This window comes from Miniopterus schreibersii (genome assembly GCF_964146895.1).
Source record: "Miniopterus schreibersii genome assembly, chromosome: 5".
Taxonomy (NCBI): domain Eukaryota; kingdom Metazoa; phylum Chordata; class Mammalia; order Chiroptera; family Miniopteridae; genus Miniopterus; species Miniopterus schreibersii.
Genome location: NC_138106.1, coordinates 55,974,787 through 55,994,943, shown reverse-complemented (window position 1 = coordinate 55,994,943; position 20,157 = coordinate 55,974,787). Strand labels below are relative to the sequence as shown.

The window sequence follows — 20,157 nt, the reverse complement described above, 5'->3', positions numbered from 1 at the left end:
AAAACAAAACTGCCCAGCTGGCGTGGCTCAGTTGTTGAGTGTTGACCTGTGAACCAGGAGTTTACCAGTTCGATTCCCAGTCAGGGCACATGCCTGGGTTTCGGGCTTGATCCCCAGTCTGGGGCATGCACAAAGCAGCCGATCAATGACTCTCTCATTGATGTTTCCGTTTCTCTCTCCCTCTCCATTCCTCTCTCCAAAATCCATAAAAAATAAAAACAAAGCAACCACAACAAAAACTGAAATCACAGATACAGAGAGGAGGTTGGTGGTTGCTAGAGGTGGGAGTTGGGCAAAATGAGTAGAGGTGGTGAAAATGTACAAGCTTCCAGTTATAAAATAAATAACTCACAGGGATGTATTATTAACTATAGTTAATAATACTGTCTTGTATATTTGCAAGTTGCTAAGAGAGTAGATCTTAAAAGTTCTCATCAGAATAAATTTTTTTTAACTGTATGGTGATGTATGTTAACTAGACTTACTGTGGTGAACATTTTGCAATATATACAAGTATCAAATCATTATGTTGTGCACCTGAAACTCATATAATATTTACGTCAATATATCTCAATACAACAACAAAAATAAAGAGACTAGGGTTGAATCACAAAATATTACTACAAACTTAACTGTGCAATTAATATGTTGCTTTCAAAAGACAAAATGAATTAAAAAGTGATTTAATAAAGCTGAAAATAAGTGGCTAAGCAATATCATACTAGGCAAATGTAAATAGAAAGAAAGCAGGGAATACAACCTTAGTGCCAGGCAATGCTGAAATCAGGGCAGCAACCTTCATTGAGAAAAGGAAGGTTGTGCACAGTGAAGATATAATCATGACAATTATTTATACACCAAAGGACATAGCATTAATACGTATAAATCAAAACCTATAGCACATACAAAGAGAAATAAATAATGCTTAAGTAAGAGATTTTAATTCCTTTCTCTTGGTTCATAACAGAGATAGTGGGAGACAATAAAAAAGGTTAAGAAGGGTATTAAACCATACAAATAATGAGGATATTATACACACACACACACACACACACACACAGAAATTACCCCTTTTTTAAATGACCTTGGAGCATTCATAAATTTGATCTCAACAACCCTTAATAAATTAAAAAAAAATTAAAAGCAGTATAGGCAATAAATAATCTTTTATCTGATTAAGGTAGAATTAGAAAACTTGAAAATGGGTGAACCAAAATTTTACTCCTTGGAAATCAAAGGAGCCTCAAATAGTTCTAATTAAAATTAGAACTAAAATAATGGCATATCAGACGTAATGTGTATGCATGTCATACAGTGCCATGAATCAGGTAGAGGGGGGGAGTGGGGGGAAAGGGGGGGACATCTGTAATACTCTCAAAAATAAAGATTTTTAAAAAGTCAGTTGTGTGTGTGTGTGTGTGTGCACACATGCACACTCATATGTACTGTACTATATAGGCAACTCCCTTTTTTGTCTGGTCTCTTTTGAGAAGACCTAGGGGTGACTCAGTAACTGTGAAGAGAATGCTGATTCATTTCTCCTTTATCTAAAAAATCTGAATAGTGCTTTAAATAAACTATGTCATTGTTGTCATCGAAAGAGGAAAATGTGTTCACTCATTAATAAGTGCGTGTTTTCAAAATTAAGCTCTTTTAATAGGAGGAAGCTGAAGCCTAGACATGATCTAATGTGACATAGCTACTCAAACGGGGGTCTCATAGCTGTTTCCCTGGCACTGGGCCGCCCCCTTTCCTCTTGACCTTGCTCTCCTCTCCTGTGTTTGCTCAGGGTTAGTGGTCCACCCCACCACAGGCCACAGGCCACAGGCACACAGAAGAAAATGCCCTTAAAAGAAGCCAAGGGAATGGGTTCTGAGTAAGAAAATCTTAGCCTGAAACATGTCCTTCAATTGAATAATTTTTCTCACTTATGCTTGTTTTTCACAGACGCCCCTATCAACTCTTGGCATAGCGCTGAAATTCCATAACTATTCAATAACCAAGAAGAGTGTGAAAGGCTGTGACCACGGATGGTGGGAAATTAATGAGCACATGTAAGTGGTTTCCATATATGAGGAATCTGATGAAAGACCTTACTCAGAGGTTCAAAGCCTTGGATTTCTTGTTCCCAAAGGGTTTGCACTTTACTATTTACAGATAAACAAACTGAAGAATATAGGAGCTAAATAACTTGCCCAAGGCCACTCAGCTTATAAGTGATTAAACCCTTGGGTTTGTTTGTTTGTTTGTTTTTAATACTTACCCAAGGATTGATTTTTTAGAGAGTGAGGAATGGAGAGAGAGAGAGAAAGAAACAACGATGTGAGAGAGAAACATTCACTGGCTGTCTCCCGAATGCACCCCGACCAAGGATGAAACCCACAACCTAGGGATGTGCCCTGACGAGGAATCGAACCTGCAGCCTTTTGGTGTGGGGGACGATGCTCCACCCAACTGAGCCACCCAGCCAGGGGAAAATCTATGTTTTAAGGCTCCCAAGTCCTTGTTCTATTCTGTTGGGCTATGGATGTGCATATTATACTTTACAAAAATAGTTTATCAGATCAAGTCTTTCAAACCATGGAGTCATGGAGGAAAATAACAAATAGGAGCCCTGGTGGTATAAAACTTAGAAACCATTAGTCAAGCCTGTGCAGTAGGAGAGTCCTGACTGGCCTGGTTATATTCTGAGGTTGGGACATGGGTTGAGGTTGATCAGAGAGAGGCTGAGAGAAATCTAGATGCCTGGGCTTCCCAAACCAACATAGTAGATCCTCATTCTCACCCTTAGTTTGTCCTTTAGTTGTTGTTATTGTTTATTTGCTCCTAAAGTTATAATAGGTCTTATATTAAAAAATAGAGGTTGCCCTGTCTTGCAGAAGGATAGCTTCTCTGTTTACTTTGAGATAAGAATCCTTGTGAAGCTAGCCTAAGGGTTTTTGCCTGCTAATTCTCTTCCCATCATTATTTCATGAATGAAACCTTTTCTTTCTTTCATTTACAAAAAATATTCTTATTGGTTTTTAGAGAGAGAAACATCTGTTGGCTGCCTCCTGCACTCCACCTACAGGGAATCAAACCTGCAACCCTGGCATGTGCCCTGGTTGGGAACTGAACAAGCAACCTTTTGGTGCACTGGAGGATGCCCAACCAGCTGAGCCACACCAGCTGGGGCGAACGAAACCTTTCCTTTCTCAAGGATTTTCCTGAGCAACCCCCTTTCATTTCCTTGAGACTCTTAGATTATTTGCTAAATAGTCATTGGTCCTGTTGTCATTGGAATAGATTCTATGTGATTTAAAGACATTCTTGGATCCGTCATTAACCTGTGCCTTGTAATCCTTTGGAAGTATCTTTGAATCAAGGATCTATTATATCAGAAGCAGAAGACCTGGGTTCAAATTTCAGCCCTGTCATTTAATAGCTAAGACACATTAACTAAGACACATTATTTAACCTCTTTAATCTGTAAAATGAGGTAATAATTCCTACTTAATCAGGTGGGTTTGGGGGGCGGGGTAAACATTCAATGAAATAATGCATATTACACACCAAAAAAACCAACATTAGCTAATATTATGATTCACAAGATTGCTTTGGAAATGACATTAAATGGATAAATACTATAGAAGGCTTTAAGGATACTGCATTTTAGTATTCTAATTAGAGTTCTGTAAAACATATCCTTAGAATGCTTTTGTAAGGCATATGCCTAAGGTACAGCTGTGTTTTGAAAATGAGATACTCCCCCCCCCCCCACCAAGTAGCAATCCTTAATACCCCCAGTTTCCATGGGTGGAATCTGATGAAAGGCCTTACACAGAGGTAAGGTTGGTCTCACCCAGATGTGTTGCTGCTAGGGTCTGAGCAGAGACTCCTTCCAGACATTACCGGGAAAGCTTTCTGACCTAAATACTTCCCCTGAAGGGCCAGCTCTTCAATTTGTCCTATGGGCTGGCTAAAGTCCTATCAGATTATTTTGATACTAGCTGAACTCTGGGATTTAAAATGCCAGCCCTATCCTTTATCAGTCCTTTTCATCTAAAAAGGAAATGCTCTAATGAACTAATTGCTGACAGCTTGCTGAGGGTAGCCTAAGGGTGTCGGGTTTGTCACGGGGGAGGAAGAAAGGGTAATTCTGCCACCAGAAAGCTTACTGATCTTGAGTTGAGAGAGCCTGGGGAGGGGGTGTGTATGCTCAGGGCAGTTTGAATGCAGTAGATGAACCCTGAATACACGGAAGGCCTTCAAGTTCCTGAGGAGAAGGCTGCTGTTGTGCTAGAAAGCGGTAGGGTTTAATATCAGACAGAGTTGTGTCCAAAATCCTGCTCCTACTTACTTGCCATTTGAACTTTAACGAATTGCTTCACCTCTTTACATCTCCGTTTTCTTATCTGTTACATGCCTGTACATGTAAACTGAATCTTGCTAAATTGCTCCAACCTTTCACTTTATTAAAACTTTTATTCCATTAGCCACCGACATGCCTCATTACCGACTGTTCCTCTCTAAACTTCAGCCCAAGCATGGATACAAAGATCCTTTCCTCCTGACTACTTCTCAACATTGGAGTGAGGTCTTTCTTTGGCAGAAAACTGTAGTAAATGTTAACAGAGAACATGAGTAAAATCACTATAAGACACAGATAACAATCATCATGTTTTTAGAACATAGTTTGTATTCTTTTTTAAAAAAATTAATTTTTCAATTACAGATGACATTCTATATTATTTTGTGATAGTTTCAGGTGTACACCATAGTGGATAGACAATCATATACTTTACAAAGTGCTCTCCCTGATATTTCGAGTACCCACCTGGCACCACACATAGTTATTACAATATTACTGACTATATTTCCTGTGCTCTACTTCACATCCCCATGACTATTGTGTAACTGCCAATCTGTACTTCTTAAGCCCTTCACCTTTTTCACCCAGCCCCGCAACATTCCTCCCCTCTGGCAACCATTAGTCCGTTGTCTGTATCTATGAATCTGTTTCTATTTTGTTTGTTCATTTATTTCGTTCTTTAGATTCTACGTATAAGTTTGTATTCTGATCCCAAGATGACCAACTAGAGTAGGTTCTGGCCTCAAAAGCTTGACTTGGCTTTCAGGTGCCTCTCAGACACTGGCTTCCACTTGGCAGCTGTTACATTTTCCTCTTATCCTAGGAGCTGGTTATTAGTCCATCAAGTCCTGAACTTCAGCCAGTTGCAGATTCTTAACGAAATGCCCATGAATATTTCCTCCTTCAAATGTTGAAATCATGGGTTACCTCCATGCTCCTCCCACTGAATGCCTGTGTGATCCTGGAACACACCTGCTTCCCAAGTGCTTTGGGGACCTGGAATGATTTACAGTCACAGATTCCAGTGGAGCACGTCCCCCCTCAAGTCTTGTGTCTCCTGTTTCCTTTTGAGACCTTGTAGGTTTCACCCTGGGAAAGGCCTTACCTACATAGGGCAGAGGCCTAATTTATTATGATGGGCTCCTGTGTAATAAGACTTCATGTTTCACTGACCACAGTACTCATAATAATTACTAACAGGAGGGACATTTTCTTTTTTTCTTTTTTTAAAAATATATCTTTATTGATTTCACAGGAGGAAAGGAGGGGGAGAGAGAGAGAGAGAAACATCAAGATGAGAGAGTCATTGATCAGCTGCCTCTTGCATGCCCCTGACTGGGGATCGAGCCCACAACCCAGGCATGTGCCCTGACCGGGAATTGAACCCCAATCGCCTGGATCCTAGGCCGACGCTCAATCGCTGAGTGACGCCCGGCCGGGCCAGGAAGGACATTTTCTATGAAGTGATGACAAATAAGAAAAATTGAGGCAGAGAAATATTATAGATAGAGATTACTACTTTGAAACTTGGCCAAAGATAAGCTCTGAAGTGTGCATCAGATTTCAATTTAGTTTGAAATAATATTGTTCTCTTTTGCTTTAAGTGTTGCTGGGACTCTTTGTATATTTTCCACCTGAGCTCATGCTCTGCTCTATAGAGAGGTTTGTAGATATAAGCAGGCAATATTACACAGTGATTTACAGCAAAAAGTGGGGCCTAGGAGAATGAAACCCTATTTCTTCTGATTATAAGCGTTGGTGAGGAAAGCAAGGGGGTAGGTAATAGACAATTGATAGTACTGCTCTTGTTTTCTTTAGCAAAGGGGAAAACCTAGGGGGCAGACGTTAATCACAGACACTTAGCTTAGAAAGGGTAACTATGAGCTCTACCATAAGAAGTGCGTATGATTAACACATTAGTGAACTCATTGTCAATGGGAATGCAATTGAAAGACCCTCAGACCTTGTGCTCTGATTTTTGTTCCTTCAGGTACTGTGGCTCCTACATGGATCACCAGACTATCTTCCGAGTGCCCAGTCCCCTTGTTCACATCCAGCTCCAGTGCAGTTCGAGGCTCTCAGACAAGCCACTTTTGGTGGAATACGGCAGCTACAACATCAGTCAACGTAAGCCTGGGACCAGCTCCTTAGAAAACCTTAATAAATTGGTGAAAGGAGGCTAATACTTTATAGCTCTAAACTTAGAGAATTTAAAGGAATGAAAACTGCTTTATTTCTGCAGTTTGCTATTAAATTTTAATTTTTCTAATAAATACTACAAATAAATATATAACAAATATATATAATGTAAACTGAATACATAATAAATAATACACAGGTTACATATTTATTGCTGCTATAGTTTAATTTATAAAGAAATAATTGTTTATTATTGATTTATAAACATATTTGAAAAATAACATCTCTCATTACTCCTAAAATAGAACAAACCCATGTCTTCATTTGTTCTTGCTAGCCATAATTCTTTGTAAATATGATATGTACACCAACTTTTGGTGGACCTGAGACCAACAGTTGTGACTCACTTTGGGAGCACTGGTCGATCAAGGAGAGCTCAGCTGCCAGTCCTCAGAATGTCAAACTTCACATTGAGAACTGCTGGAACATGACCAGGAAACAGTCAATAGAAAAAGCCATGTTTGAGGGAAGTCATCAGAGCTGGAGGGAGTAGATACTGACTTGCTCAGGAAATTCTTGACATGTTAAAAGGGGAAAAGTCAAGGTTACCCACTTGGGACTCCATGAGGATAAGACTTGAGAGAAAGCTCCTTCAGACCACGTCTTTTTTTGGCTAATCCCCAATATACCTGTTTGTGGATTTAGAATAGTCCACTTCTGAATATGAGAATATTAGCATGTCCAGCAAGGACACAGGGACATATTAAGCCATCTTATTTTCCAGGAACTCATCCTCTCCACTGTGTGCCATTGAGATAGTGGTGGCCTGACCACGCACTCTCCCCAACTCCTGCACAAGAGAGTGCTGTAGTCTATTCAGGCTGCTATAACAAAATACCACAGACTGGGCAGCTTGTAAGGAACAGAGGTTTATTTTTCATAGCTCTAGATAATTGAAGTCCAAAATCAGGGTGTTAGTACGGTCAGGTGCGGGCCCTCTTCTACATCGAAGACTTCTTCTTGTATCCTCTCACAGTGGAAAGGGCTAGAGAGCTCTGGGAGGGCCTCTTTTATAAGATCACTAATTCCATGCATGTCCCAAGGCACCACCTCCTAACACTATCACATTGGGCATTAGGATTTTAACATATGAATTTGAGGAGGGGCATAAATATTCAGACCATAACAGTGCAGAGGGATTTATTATTTCTAGTACATGTAGTTATAAGCCAAGATTCGTGATTCAAGACCAGAGATGGAATCTTTAATGTGCAGCCTGATTGAAGTGGGGAAAAAATGATGGGCGGGGAGGAGGCAGGAGTATGGAGGTTTGAGGCCAGTCACTAATTTCTCTAGGTCCAGCTTTCTAAGATCTGTGGTTACTCATATATATTGAGACAGAGATTGCTTGAAAATATACTAAAGGCACAGACTCCTCAGAATAATGCGTCTGATCATAGGGGATTCAGACCCTAGAGTCCATTTATAACCCCCTGGGGTGTCCGAAGACTGCAGACTAAGAATGCTGGGCTCTCTAAAGTACCCTCCAGCTTTCACTTTCTTTGAGTCAAAGGCAAAATCAGACAACTGAGTCAAGGATGGAGGGAGTAGAAGTTTGACTGTACATGTGACCTGGCTGCAATGCTGACTCAGAGTTTTGGTGAATTCCTTTGCTTTCTTTGCTCTCTTAAATTCTTCTGTTTTTGTTTTTCAATTACCAAGTACCTATAACCTAGACTTGATGGAGAAATTATGTAATTACTACTGCTACAGTCAACTCCCTAATCACTTAACACTTCAGATTTCTTTATTAATATGGTCTGGTGACTTTTAGGGACTCACAAAGGTTTTCTTATTTTTTATTTTCTGCAGCCTGTCCTGCTGGATCTTTTAGATGCTCCTCCGGCCTGTGTGTCCCCCAGGCCCAGCGGTGTGATGGCGTCAATGACTGCTTTGATGAAAGTGATGAACTTTTCTGTGGTGGGTAATCAAGCTTTTACTATGACTTTCTTATGAATAAATAACTTGTCAGGGCCATTGTTGCCCCAGGTGCATATCTGGGTCTTCGAAGCTGTTATCTATTGCTGCATAACAAATGACCCCCAAACTCTAGGGTTTACAACAGTCATTTATTCTAGATCATGAATCTGTGGGTTGTCTGGGATGTGACTGAGTTCATCATGTGGCTCTACTTCAAGCAGTGAGTCCTCCTGAGTTTAGTTCTTCCCAGGTTGAGGTCAGGCCTACACCTTGTGGCTCTTTTCCTCATTGACCTAGGGGGCTAGCCAGGGCAGTGCCAGAAGCAAAGGAGGGAACAGCAAAGTCACATGGTTCCTCTTAAGATGCGGGCTTGCAACTGGCACACCATCCCTTGTGTCATATTCTATCAGTTAAAGCAAGTCAGGCAGCTAAGGCCATGTCAAGGGACAGGGAGATTTATTCTGCACAGTGTGGGGTCATGGCAAGGGTGGGGGTGCATACTATACCACAGGAAGTGAGGACCTGTGACTAATAACTTAGTCAAACACAAGCTTAATTACAACAATCCCATTTTTTAAATTTATTTTGTTTTTTACAACAGTCCTATTTTAAAGCACAATTCTTTCACCTAAAGAGAATCTCAGAATCTGCAGTGAAGTAGCTCATTTATGGAGCATGAATAGTGTTATTATTTTTTACCTGCATCGTTTGCATCGACATCACATTGGTGATGACTAAGGGTTGGGGTATTGGATATTCCTATTTTGGGCAGAGAATTTCTGTTGGTTTTTCATTACTCTTTGCGCATCCCCTCTGAATCTATTTCCAGTTTCTGGAAGCAATATGGGGATAATTGTTCACTGGATCATATGGCACTATTGGTAAAATTTTCTCTGATGATACAGAGTTTAATTCCAATAATTGCGATTGTGAAGCTTTTTAATCTTATTTATCTTATTTATATTCTTGGAGAAATATTGTGGTTAATATAACTAATTGTGAAAAAATTGTATTCATGAAAAGTAACCTTTGACTCTATACTCTTAAAAAAACTGACAAAACAATAAAACTATTTAAACTTATGATGCACTGACCTTTTGAATCTATAGGGTCTTCGATTTATAAAGGGGACAAATACTGACAATTATAGTAACTGAGTTTGCTTTTGTTTTTTACATTATTATTTCTTGCTTCAAACAAAAGTAATTATTCTTACTTTAGAATAAGAACTGTTGCGTGTTTTTTTGGTAATCATTGTTTCTCATCCTGCCATTCTGAGAGCTGTTCCCTAGTAGTCAACTAAGTACTTTTGGAGACTTAATGAATTATTGTAGGACAGCAATGTCCTCTCCCTGCTCCTCACAAGAGATACCTCTGAAAAAACTCTAAAAAAAAAAAAAAAAATCATACCTTCTAAGAGTGCCTGCTAATACACTGTGCCTGTCGCTGGTAAAAAGGCAATTTTTGAAAACACTCCAAAAAATACTGTGATTAATTTACACTGGTATTTCCTAATTCAGGATATGAATCTCTCAGGATAAAATAATTTTAAAGAGAGTTGTCCTTACGTATAGACTATAAGTCTGTTGTCCTCTAAGATTTCACACTTATAATTCATTCAATAAACCTTTAATGAGCACTTACTATTTTGGTCAAAAGTTTGAGGTACAGAGAAGAATAAGACAAAATCCCCAATCTCAGGACCCTCCCACTTTGTTTAGGAAGGTAGATAAGTTCAATTTAAATAACAGCTTATGATTTTTTTCTTAAAATAAAATCGGATGATGCATTTAATTCTAATTAAACAAACAACCCGCCAGAGTTTAACACATTTCGCAAAAGCAAAACGTCAGATCTGACAAACTCAAAGTACAATGAATTACACCAAAGTTTAAACATTTGCTTTTCTCCGTGAGTGTGTCAGTTTTGAGGAAAACAGACTTTTCCTTTTACTTAAGTCCTCTTAAACTTTTGTACCTTTGGCGAGGCCCCGCTCCTCAGAGTCCGGCCGATGTCTCAGGCTCACAAGCTTCCGTCTGTTCTCATTCTAGTGACTCTGAAGCCCGCCTGCAACGCCAGCTCCTCCAGGCAGCCGGGCCCTCTGGTCTGCGACGGCTTCAGGGACTGCGAGGACGGCCAGGACGAGCAGAACTGCACTCAAAGTGAGGACGGGTCCTCAGCACTCTGCTGCTCTTCCTATGAAATTTTTAAAAATAAGAATCAAAACACCCCTGTTGGATTAGGATAATCAACGTGTCTCAGTTTTCCCAGGACTTTTTCAGTTTTAGTACTGAAAATCCCCTATCCTGGGAATCCTCTCGATCCTAAATGGGACACTTGATCACTAGCTGGGGTGGAGTGTGTGTGTGTGTGTGTGTGTGTGTGTGTGTGTGTGTGTGTGAATACTGGAAGATTTTCATTCCTTATGGCTTTTAATGCTGCTCCAGACTGAAGGACACTGTGGACCTGATACAGGGAGCTTGCTAGGAACCATGATGGGACACGACATTTTTTCTAGCCTCTTCAGAGACCCACACAGCCAGGGCTGTGAACAAATGTGCTGTAGTTCAGTCTGTCCATTTCCCCCCCTTAACGGTATAAAAGGACTGAGTATGGTGCTGATTTTCCCTAAAAATTTTCACAGAGAACACGGTAATAGCAGAGAGGTCACGACCTAAAGCCACTGACATGGCCTGCTGCTTTGCAGCTCTCCTGCAGTGGAAGAAAGGCAAGGCCCTGAGGTTGATTCTCAGCAGGTGTGCCCCCCTGCCCCCTGCCCGCCTGCCTGCCTGCGTGCCTTCCAATGGCTCTGCTGAGGTGAAGGGACAGGTCACTGGGGGGTCGCTTCATTTCCCTCTGCCGTGTTTCCCAGAGCAGCAAATCCCCAGCCTGTGCCTAAGCCATCCTTGGTAGAGTTCAGCTCAGTGTCATCTACTCAAATCTGTTTTTGGCTAGAAAAACTGTCTTCTTTTATTCATTTTTAGGCATTCCATGCAACAACAGGACGTTTAAGTGTGGCAATGATATTTGCTTTAGGAAACAAAATGCAAAATGTGATGGGACTGTGGATTGTCCAGATGGGAGCGATGAAGAAGGCTGCAGTGAGTAGCAGGAAGTTTCTTCTGATTTCTTCTAGTCCCTCTTCAGTTTTTTCATTCTTTTTAAAAAAAATATGTTTTTATTGATTTCAGAGAGAGGAAGGGAGAGGGAGAGAGAGACAGAAACACCACTGATGAGAGAGAGTCATTGATGGGCTGCTTCCTGCACGAACCCCATTGGGGATCGAGCCCACAACCCAGGCACGTGCCCTGACTGGAAATCGAACTGTGACCTCCTGGTTCATAGGTCAATACTCAACCACTGAGCCATGCCAGCTGAGCCAGTTTTTCATTTTCACCCCCTTATTGGTGTACTCCCCCTGGTAGAGGTTGCCTCAGGCCCAGAGAATATTGGTGCACTGAATCTGAAATCATTCCTCAAAATTAAGTATGTTAGAATAGATTCCATCTTTTTTTAATCTTCACCTCTGAGGCTTTATAAAATTATTATTATTAATTTTAGAGAGAAAGGATGGGAGAGAGAGAAGGAGGGGGAAACATTGATGTGAGAGATCTAACATTGTTGCCTCTGTGGGTGCCTGGACCTGGACTTGAGCCAGCAACTGTTTTGTGTATGGGACGGTGCTCCTACCAACTGAGCCACCTGAGCAGGGCCCATCTTCTTTGTTGATAACAATCATTAATGTACCAGATGTTTATAATGAGAACTTCACTTTCTAATAACTCTAATCAAGAGATAAGTTCTTAAATAAAAAACCTATGAGAAAAGAAATGCATACTGGCACGCAGCGGAAGACTTTGTTAATTATGCTTTATGTTAGATCAAATTTAAGTGCTTGTTCTTGCTTTAGCTATGGTTTGAGAACTGTAAACTGCCATATGTTATTGTTATTTGTGTGACCTCTAATTGGCTAAGTGGCACCGTGTTAACTCTGCATCCCTATCAATACTGTCTACACTGGAAAAGAATTGCTCTGATAACTAGTTTTTCTTTAATAACTTTTCATTAGTCTTGGACTTACAAAATCTTTCTCAAGTGCTTTTCTCAACCCAGGGCAACTTCAAGGACATTCTCAATTCTGTTGCATTTGGAAGTAACCTTTTCCTTTTTACCTAACAACCCCACGTGGCTGTTCCTGTCGGTGCAGCTGTTACTAACAGGTCCCCTCCTCCCCTCACATTATTGTCTGAGGTTCTGTAGCAGCTTGCTTTCTGGAGGGAGTGGTTTGCGGCTGCTCATTTCAAAAACACCTATTCATTGCCCCCTATCTAGATAAGCAGATTTCAATGGTTTACCTGGTTAATCAGTCACAAACTCAGCACTAAACTAGCCTTAATTCCATTTTGCTTCCAACGCTGCCTTTAAATCCCGTGACTCTTCCTCTTCTAAAGGCTGCAGCCGGAGTTCCTCCACCCTCCACCGCATCATCGGGGGCACCGACACGCTGGAAGGGGGGTGGCCCTGGCAAGTGAGCCTCCACTTCATCGGATCTGCCTACTGTGGAGCTTCGGTCATCTCCAGGGAGTGGCTTCTCTCTGCCGCCCACTGTTTCCATGGAAACAGGTAGGGCATCTCCATCTGTACTTTGAAGGGGCACAGTCTGACCACAGAGGATACACCTGCCTTCACGTTGAGGGAAGGAGCTCCCCGTTGGTGGCATTCACTTGATCACGTTGGTAGTTTGTGTGTGGGGGGGGGTTGTGTGTGTGTGTTTTTGACACCAGTTTTATGCCAAACATTTCTTCTAGGAATTATTGATATATAAAAAAAGAGCAACACAAAGGAACATCAAGAATAGATGATCTTTCACTAAACTGAGAAAATAGGATGGGCCTTTCAAGTCAGAGGGAACAAACCTATGGGAGCGTGTGGAGAATGTGGACACAAGTCTGAGGATGGCTGGTGTGGGGGCCCTGTTTTAAAGTGGGAGGATAACAGTTCTGCACCCAGTTTCCAATGTGGTGATGAGGGTTCCACCAAGCAATTATCTGACACAATCTGGGTGCCCTAAATTCAACTCAATTCTGACACTACCTACCGAGAGGGAGTGTCATTCCCAGGGGTTAAGGGCTTAGTCCTATAAGACCGCCTCTCCCCTATTTCAGATGCTAATTGCAGCCCAGGTTGGCACTGTTACTTCTGACTGACCAGCTATAGGCGGAAGGTTCCAACCGCTTTCTCCTTGGGTTCTATTAATTTTCTAGAGTGGCTCACTCAACTCAGAAAAACATTTATTACTGGATTACCAATTTATTATAAAATGACATAAGCCAGGAATAGCTGGATGGAAGAGATTCATGGGGCAAGGTCTGAGGAAAAGGCACAGAGCTTTCATGTCCACTCTGAGTGTGCCACTCTCCCCAAATCTCCACGTGTTCACCAATCAGGAAGCTCTCTGAACCCTGTCTTTTTGGCTGTTTATGGAGATTTCATCATGTATATATGTATATATATATTTGATTAAGTATTTGATTAAATCGACCATTGCCAATTGATTCAACCTCCAGCCCTTCTCCCCTTCCAAGAGGTCAAGGGAGTAGGACTGAAAGTTTCAATCCTCTACTCAAGTGGTTGGTTCTCCTAGCAACCAGCCACCAACCTTACGTGGATCCAAAAGTTGCCTCATTAAGGTAACACAACACATTTGTCTTTCTCATCACTTAGGAAATTCTAAGGGTTTTAGGAGCTCTGTGCCAAAAATAGTATGAAGACCAAATACATATTTCTCATATATGTCACAGAATCACAGAAGGGGGTTTTGTAAAGGTCCATTAAGATTGGCGTTGGAAAGGCTCTGTCTTTATTGATGGTATTGTTATGGGGCAGGCGCTCTTCCAACTAAGGGTGAAAGGAAAGTTTAGAAAATAACTTCACTTAAAGTATAATCTTATTTGGGACCTACTGGATCATAGATAAAAAATATCATTAATTTCTTATTCAAAATTTTTTAAGTGGATGGAATATTTCAACCAAGTTATACAATTAGAGTGTTTGCTTTGCCTGGAAATTATAGGATTCTTGCTAATGACTGCAATGGCTTTTATGTGACAATTAGTCTTTTATGCTATGAAACTGCTCCAAGTAATATGTTAACCTTAATACCCTTCCAAGTCCCCAGTACCACCGATGAGATGTCAGCTAAGCAAATTAAGGGCCACACTCTTTGGGTTCTGCCTTTATTTTTCTTCCAAAGCCTCCACACCCTCTTCACCCCACCAGAGTAAAGTTACTGAGCCTGTGGGGATGGAGACCTCACATGGAGATTAAAAGCCCCTCCATTGCTGTGTGAGAGGCCACAAGGGTGAGGAACAGAGTTCTGGAAGGACTAACAGGGAGTGTGGCCCCTGGAGATGGCCATGCCTGAGCAGTCAGAGCAGTGATCTTCAAGCTTCCGGTAGTTTGCAAAAAAGAAGTTCATTACATTCCTGCTTATAGCACTTTGACTTCTAATCTATCCTGGTCTTCATACCATTGGAATTTGGCAAAAGGACCCCCAGACCCCTGTCTTACTAGCCCTGACTGTTTCCATCAAATTCTACTGCCAGCATCACTTGGAAGAATATAACATTAATTCTAGTCACTAACATTCTTGACCTGTGTGTGGTTCATGAAATACCAGTGGTAAGAACATTTCCAACATTTCCTTAGGATGTCGTTGAGGGAATTTTCTGGCACATAGCTGTCATTCACCACCCTTACTACACCTTAATTTATCTCTGTTTTTTGTCTGGAGACAAGGGAGGCTCAGAGAAGTTGTGCTTCTTGCCATGCCTGTGGACAGAGCCAGTGCCTACGATGGGGACTGAAAGTCAGGCCTCCCTCTCCTCATCTCTCTGTGAAGTGCTTGTTTCACTGCTACGGTTCATGAAGCCACTGACTCCGTGCCTCGCTCCTTTCCCACCAGGCTGTCAGACCCCACGCCATGGACCGCTCACCTCGGGATGCATGTGCAGGGGAATGCCAAGTTCGTCTCCCCAGTGAGGAGGATCGTGGTCCACGAGTACTATAACAGCCAGACCTTCGACTATGATATTGCCTTGCTACAGCTCAGTGTCGCCTGGCCTGAGACCCTGAAACAGCTCATTCAGCCAATATGCATCCCTCCCGCTGGCCAGAAAGTGCGCAGTGGGGAAAAGTGCTGGGTAACCGGCTGGGGGCGAAGGCACGAGGCAGGTGTGTGTATGGGTGAATGGCCATGCTCTTCCCCACCCCAGATAATTATAACTTGTGTTGATGTAGTGCTTTGGGGTTCCTAGAGAGGGTTTTTGTACGCGGTCTCATTTGAGCCTCCGAACAACTCTGTGAGGTAAAATGGAGGAAGGTATTTTATTCCTGTTTTATGATGCTTTCCCTTTACCTCCCCCACCAAAAAAAGCAGGACCCACATCATAAGGGTTGGGGATAAGGGTCTATGAGCAAGGCAGGGTTGAATAGATAGCCTTTCAAACTCATAGGGGCTTGCTAGGTTTTCCAGCGTAAAATAGCAAGAAATTCCTCCTATTTTTAGATTTCCCTTTTATCCAAAGAAGTGATTCATTTTCATAAAGAAGAAAAGACTAAACACACACACACACACACACACACACAGACACTCTACTGTGTCAACTCTTAGACAACTGTCTGGAGGATTACACAAGAATGTCTTGCCCAAGGACAACTGGCCAAGGTGTTGAGAGTGAGGGCTGAAGTCAAGCCTGTCCTTGGCTCCCCAGACTGCACATTCAGGCCTGGGGTTCCATCAGCCTAGAATTACTCTACTGAGAGGAGTGGCTTTTTATATTTTCTTCACCCAGAAGAGATGTCTTTTTCATTATGCACAAAGGCCTGCGTGTAAGATAGGGTAGCCCTGCCAAAGTTTTCCATGGTCTAAGAGTCATGGTTGATTCTAAACATATAGTGAAGAGAAAAGTCCAAAAGTTGGTGAACATCTCCCCAAGGGTTAGTGTTAATACTTTCCCTTGACCTCCCAACCATCTCGGATTTCCTTGTAGGCATTTCCAAGGGTTTAGGATACTCTAAAGATTCACTGTGGGCAGCTTCTCAGATGCTCATTGCCTTCATTTAGTTATTGAAGTTATGGTCTTCACTGCCAATTTGGGCCTGCCGAGGTTTCAGTAGACTCAACTGAAGTCGGCTAACTGCTTGAACACTTGCAACCTCTCAGGACTTTAACTACATTATCATAGACTCAACTGAAGTCGGCTAACTGCTTGAATACTTGCAACCTCTCAGGACTTTAACTACATTATCATATCCCACAAGAGGAAAGAGTCTATTCAACCAACTCATCAGGAGATATTTACTGTACAAGCATGAGTGTATGCATGTATTTGTCTGAGTCATCTTAGCTACCAGGTAGATTAAAAAGGAAGTGAGAAAGGCTATCTCCAAAATGTCATGTTTTTATGGTTCCTAGGACACTCCTATATATCAGTTATGCTGGTGCACTTGACTAGTAAGTGTTGGTAATAACGGTTGCTGACTCACAGTCCTACTGAAAGCAGGAGGACATGGTGAAGAGTGTGGCACAGTGGCTCAGGTGAGCAAGTCAGACCTTGGGTTTAATCCTGCTCTGTTACTTGCTAGTTGTGTGCCATTGGGCTTAACCTCCTAAGCCTCCAAGTCTTCATTAGGAAAGTGGGGATCATAATAAAATTTATCTAAAACATTGTTATTGAGCATGGAAGGAGATAATGTGAGTAAACTGTTTAATAAAACTCTGTATAGGTAAAGTCATTGCCATGATGGTGCCTCCAATATGTTTTCCAGACAATAAAGGCTCCCCCGTTTTGCAACAAGCAGAGGTGGAGCTCATTGACCAAACCCTCTGTGTGTCCACCTATGGGATCATCACTTCTCGGATGCTCTGCGCAGGTGTCATGTCAGGCAAGAGAGATGCCTGCAGAGTAAGTCATCTTACTGTTCCCTTGCTTAACATGTTATACTTTCCATAAATGCTTTCAAGTTTGGTCTACACAACACTGGGAGATAACAAGGGCTGGTGCTTCACTTAATTCAGATATTAACTATAATCCAATGGTGTAAAATCATGGAAAGGTGATTAAATAACTGGGTCTATAAAGCTCAGTGTTCTAGTCCCCATGTAGTTTCCTCCAACACTTAGAGAATGAGGTTAGTATTTATCATCCTGCCATAATTTTCTAAGAACCAAAAATTAAAAACCAAAGCCACGCACCTGCGCGTGCACACACACACAGAGTATTAGGATTGCTACCGATTTCCTTAGCAGCAACCATTTACCTTATTTCTGAAATAACAAGGGTGTTATTCACTTACTCCTTTGACACCAGATTGTGAGAAACAAAAGAGGAGTGGGAGAGGTGACAAAGGATATTTGGTATGCCTCTGTCACTTCTTGACAGTGGTAAAGTTGGAGGTCACTTTTGGGGGGACAATGCTCTGAGCCTCAGATTCTAATCTATGCAGTTATCTAAAAGATTTCCAAGAAGTGAACAAGTGGTTTAGAGAATGAGAAGGACAGTGGGAGCTGTTCCCACATCTTTCCACAACCTCAACCACCGTGCCATAAAAACTCACCATACTAGTAATTTCTATCTTCTGAGCTCCTATTTTGTGGCAAGCATTGTGCTAAGCCCTTTATATAGATTAATTCAAATAAATCTTTTATCCTCATTTTACAGAAGAGGAAACTGGGGCACAGGGAGGGTAAATAAATCACTCAAGGTCACACAGTTAGTCAGTAAATACCTGGCCTGGGATTGGAGCCCTTATTTCTCTAATGCTGAAATTACTGTGTTCTTGGAGCTTGCTGCTGCTAGTCAATTATATAGGCCTGTTCCACCCAGCCACCAGGGTTTACAGGTTAAATTAGACTTAGCAGAGTTGGTGTGGCAACAATTAAAAAAACAACCTGACTCTGCTAGTCAGAATTTATCTAAATCAGGTTTAGAATTGTGGGGATGGGATACAAGGGCAAATTTAAAATGCTTTTTTATCTTTGCCTCTGAGTACGTCATAGCTTTTCTTATCTTCCAAAATGAGAAGATATAAATCTAGATATTATCATTTAAATGATGAATACTGCAAGAATTATTTTAAACTTTGAATTTTTTCGGCCTTTGCTTTGTGGAGTTGAGGTATCAGAAGGGACTGTCAAGTGAGGGTGATTTGTCTGTGACAGCTGCCGGCCAGAGATTTTTAAGGTTGCTGCATTGGACCTGGCTAACTAAGCAGGGTCTCTTCTACTTTCTCCCTTGGGACCATGAGCCAACCACTGACGGTGCATGGCCCAGCGGTAGAGGTCAACCATCCAGGTAACCAATGCCTCAGAAGGTTATTGTGAAGATTAAATGACCCCAAACAGTGCTTAGCACATAGCTCACATTAAATATTAGCTATTATCATTATTATTACTACTATTGAGGTTTATTATTTGTCTGGGGGTATGTGAGAGTTGTTTCCTGTGCAAAAATATTCTAATGTCACTCTTGGCCTAAACAATCAAATTTCTTGCAATGAATACAGAATTTTGATTATAAGAAAAATAATTCTAAAATGACATTAGAAGTTTCACATTATTTCTTGACACTTGCCCAAACTGCATAATAATTAATCAAGCAAAAACCTGTGGGAATGGGAGTTTTGAACACAATCCATTAGACACATTAATGACAAGATTAATGGCAAATGTACTTCATACATACATTCTCTTCCTGTGTAGGGAGATTCGGGTGGACCTCTATCTTGTCGAAGAAAAAGTGATGGAAAATGGATTTTGACTGGCATTGTTAGCTGGGGACATGGCTGCGGAAGACCCAACTTTCCTGGTGTTTACACGAGGGTGTCAAATTTTGTTTCCTGGATTCATAAATATGTCCCTTCTCTTTTGTAATAGTACAGGTTGGATTTTGACTGTAATTTATGTGATATATTATTTTAAAAAGAATGCAGTAATTATAAATAAAATAAGACACACTATTTTTCTTGAGCAATCTTCAGATTGCATGCATTTGGTATTTATTGAAAAGCAAAGATATGCATTTTATTCCCTAAAAAATTGCCTCAAGGATATAGCCATATTCATTCTCAAATACCAAAGGGCCACTGATATAGAAATGGAGAAATATTAGGTAATGCTAGGCCTCTAAAACAAGAAATGGGCAAGGTGCTGAGATAATTCATTCTTTATGTTCCTATTCAAGGTACAGCTATTTATAACGTTTGGGGCAAATCTGATATATTGAAGTAAGAAATTTCATTAAAAAAACATTCCTGATATTTAGTGTTCTAATGAATTTAAATACACAAAAAATGACTCCTTCACAAATGCAAATAAAGCTAAATTCACTTATCAACAGAGGAAGTACCAATATTGCTGCTTTTCAATCCCAATATCATAGCAGACTTTCTTCAGCCATGGCATGTGGTAATATTATGTTCAGAGAAATGAATCAACGAGCCAACAGAACTGACAGTGATTTTCACTGAAATGATAGAGTGAAGCACCGTGGTAGTTGGATTGAAAGCACTTACATGGGATCTAAAGAAACGGTGGTAATTTTGGTCAGCAGTTGAAAGCAAGGGAATTTTTGAATGATTGCTTTGAAAATGAAATTTTTTAGCAATATTAGCATCTGAATTTTGGT

The 20,157-nt window shown here is 41.1% G+C and overlaps 1 protein-coding gene across 1 annotated transcript in view; it reads left to right on the top strand.

Annotated features, from left to right (window-relative positions):
* Nucleotides 1-19,508, top strand: part of TMPRSS7 (transmembrane serine protease 7) — a 35,968-nt gene extending 16,460 nt beyond the window's left edge. Inside the window, exons 10-18 of the mRNA XM_081138312.1 lie at nt 1,948-2,054; nt 6,342-6,478; nt 8,363-8,470; nt 10,522-10,632; nt 11,455-11,571; nt 12,922-13,093; nt 15,435-15,703; nt 17,300-17,436; nt 19,233-19,508. Of these exons, the coding sequence (XP_080994438.1) occupies nt 1,948-2,054; nt 6,342-6,478; nt 8,363-8,470; nt 10,522-10,632; nt 11,455-11,571; nt 12,922-13,093; nt 15,435-15,703; nt 17,300-17,436; nt 19,233-19,403 (1,329 nt within the window). The 3' untranslated portion in view covers nt 19,404-19,508. The remainder of the gene's footprint in view (nt 1-1,947; nt 2,055-6,341; nt 6,479-8,362; nt 8,471-10,521; nt 10,633-11,454; nt 11,572-12,921; nt 13,094-15,434; nt 15,704-17,299; nt 17,437-19,232) is intronic.
* Nucleotides 19,509-20,157: the final 649 nt, after the last annotated feature.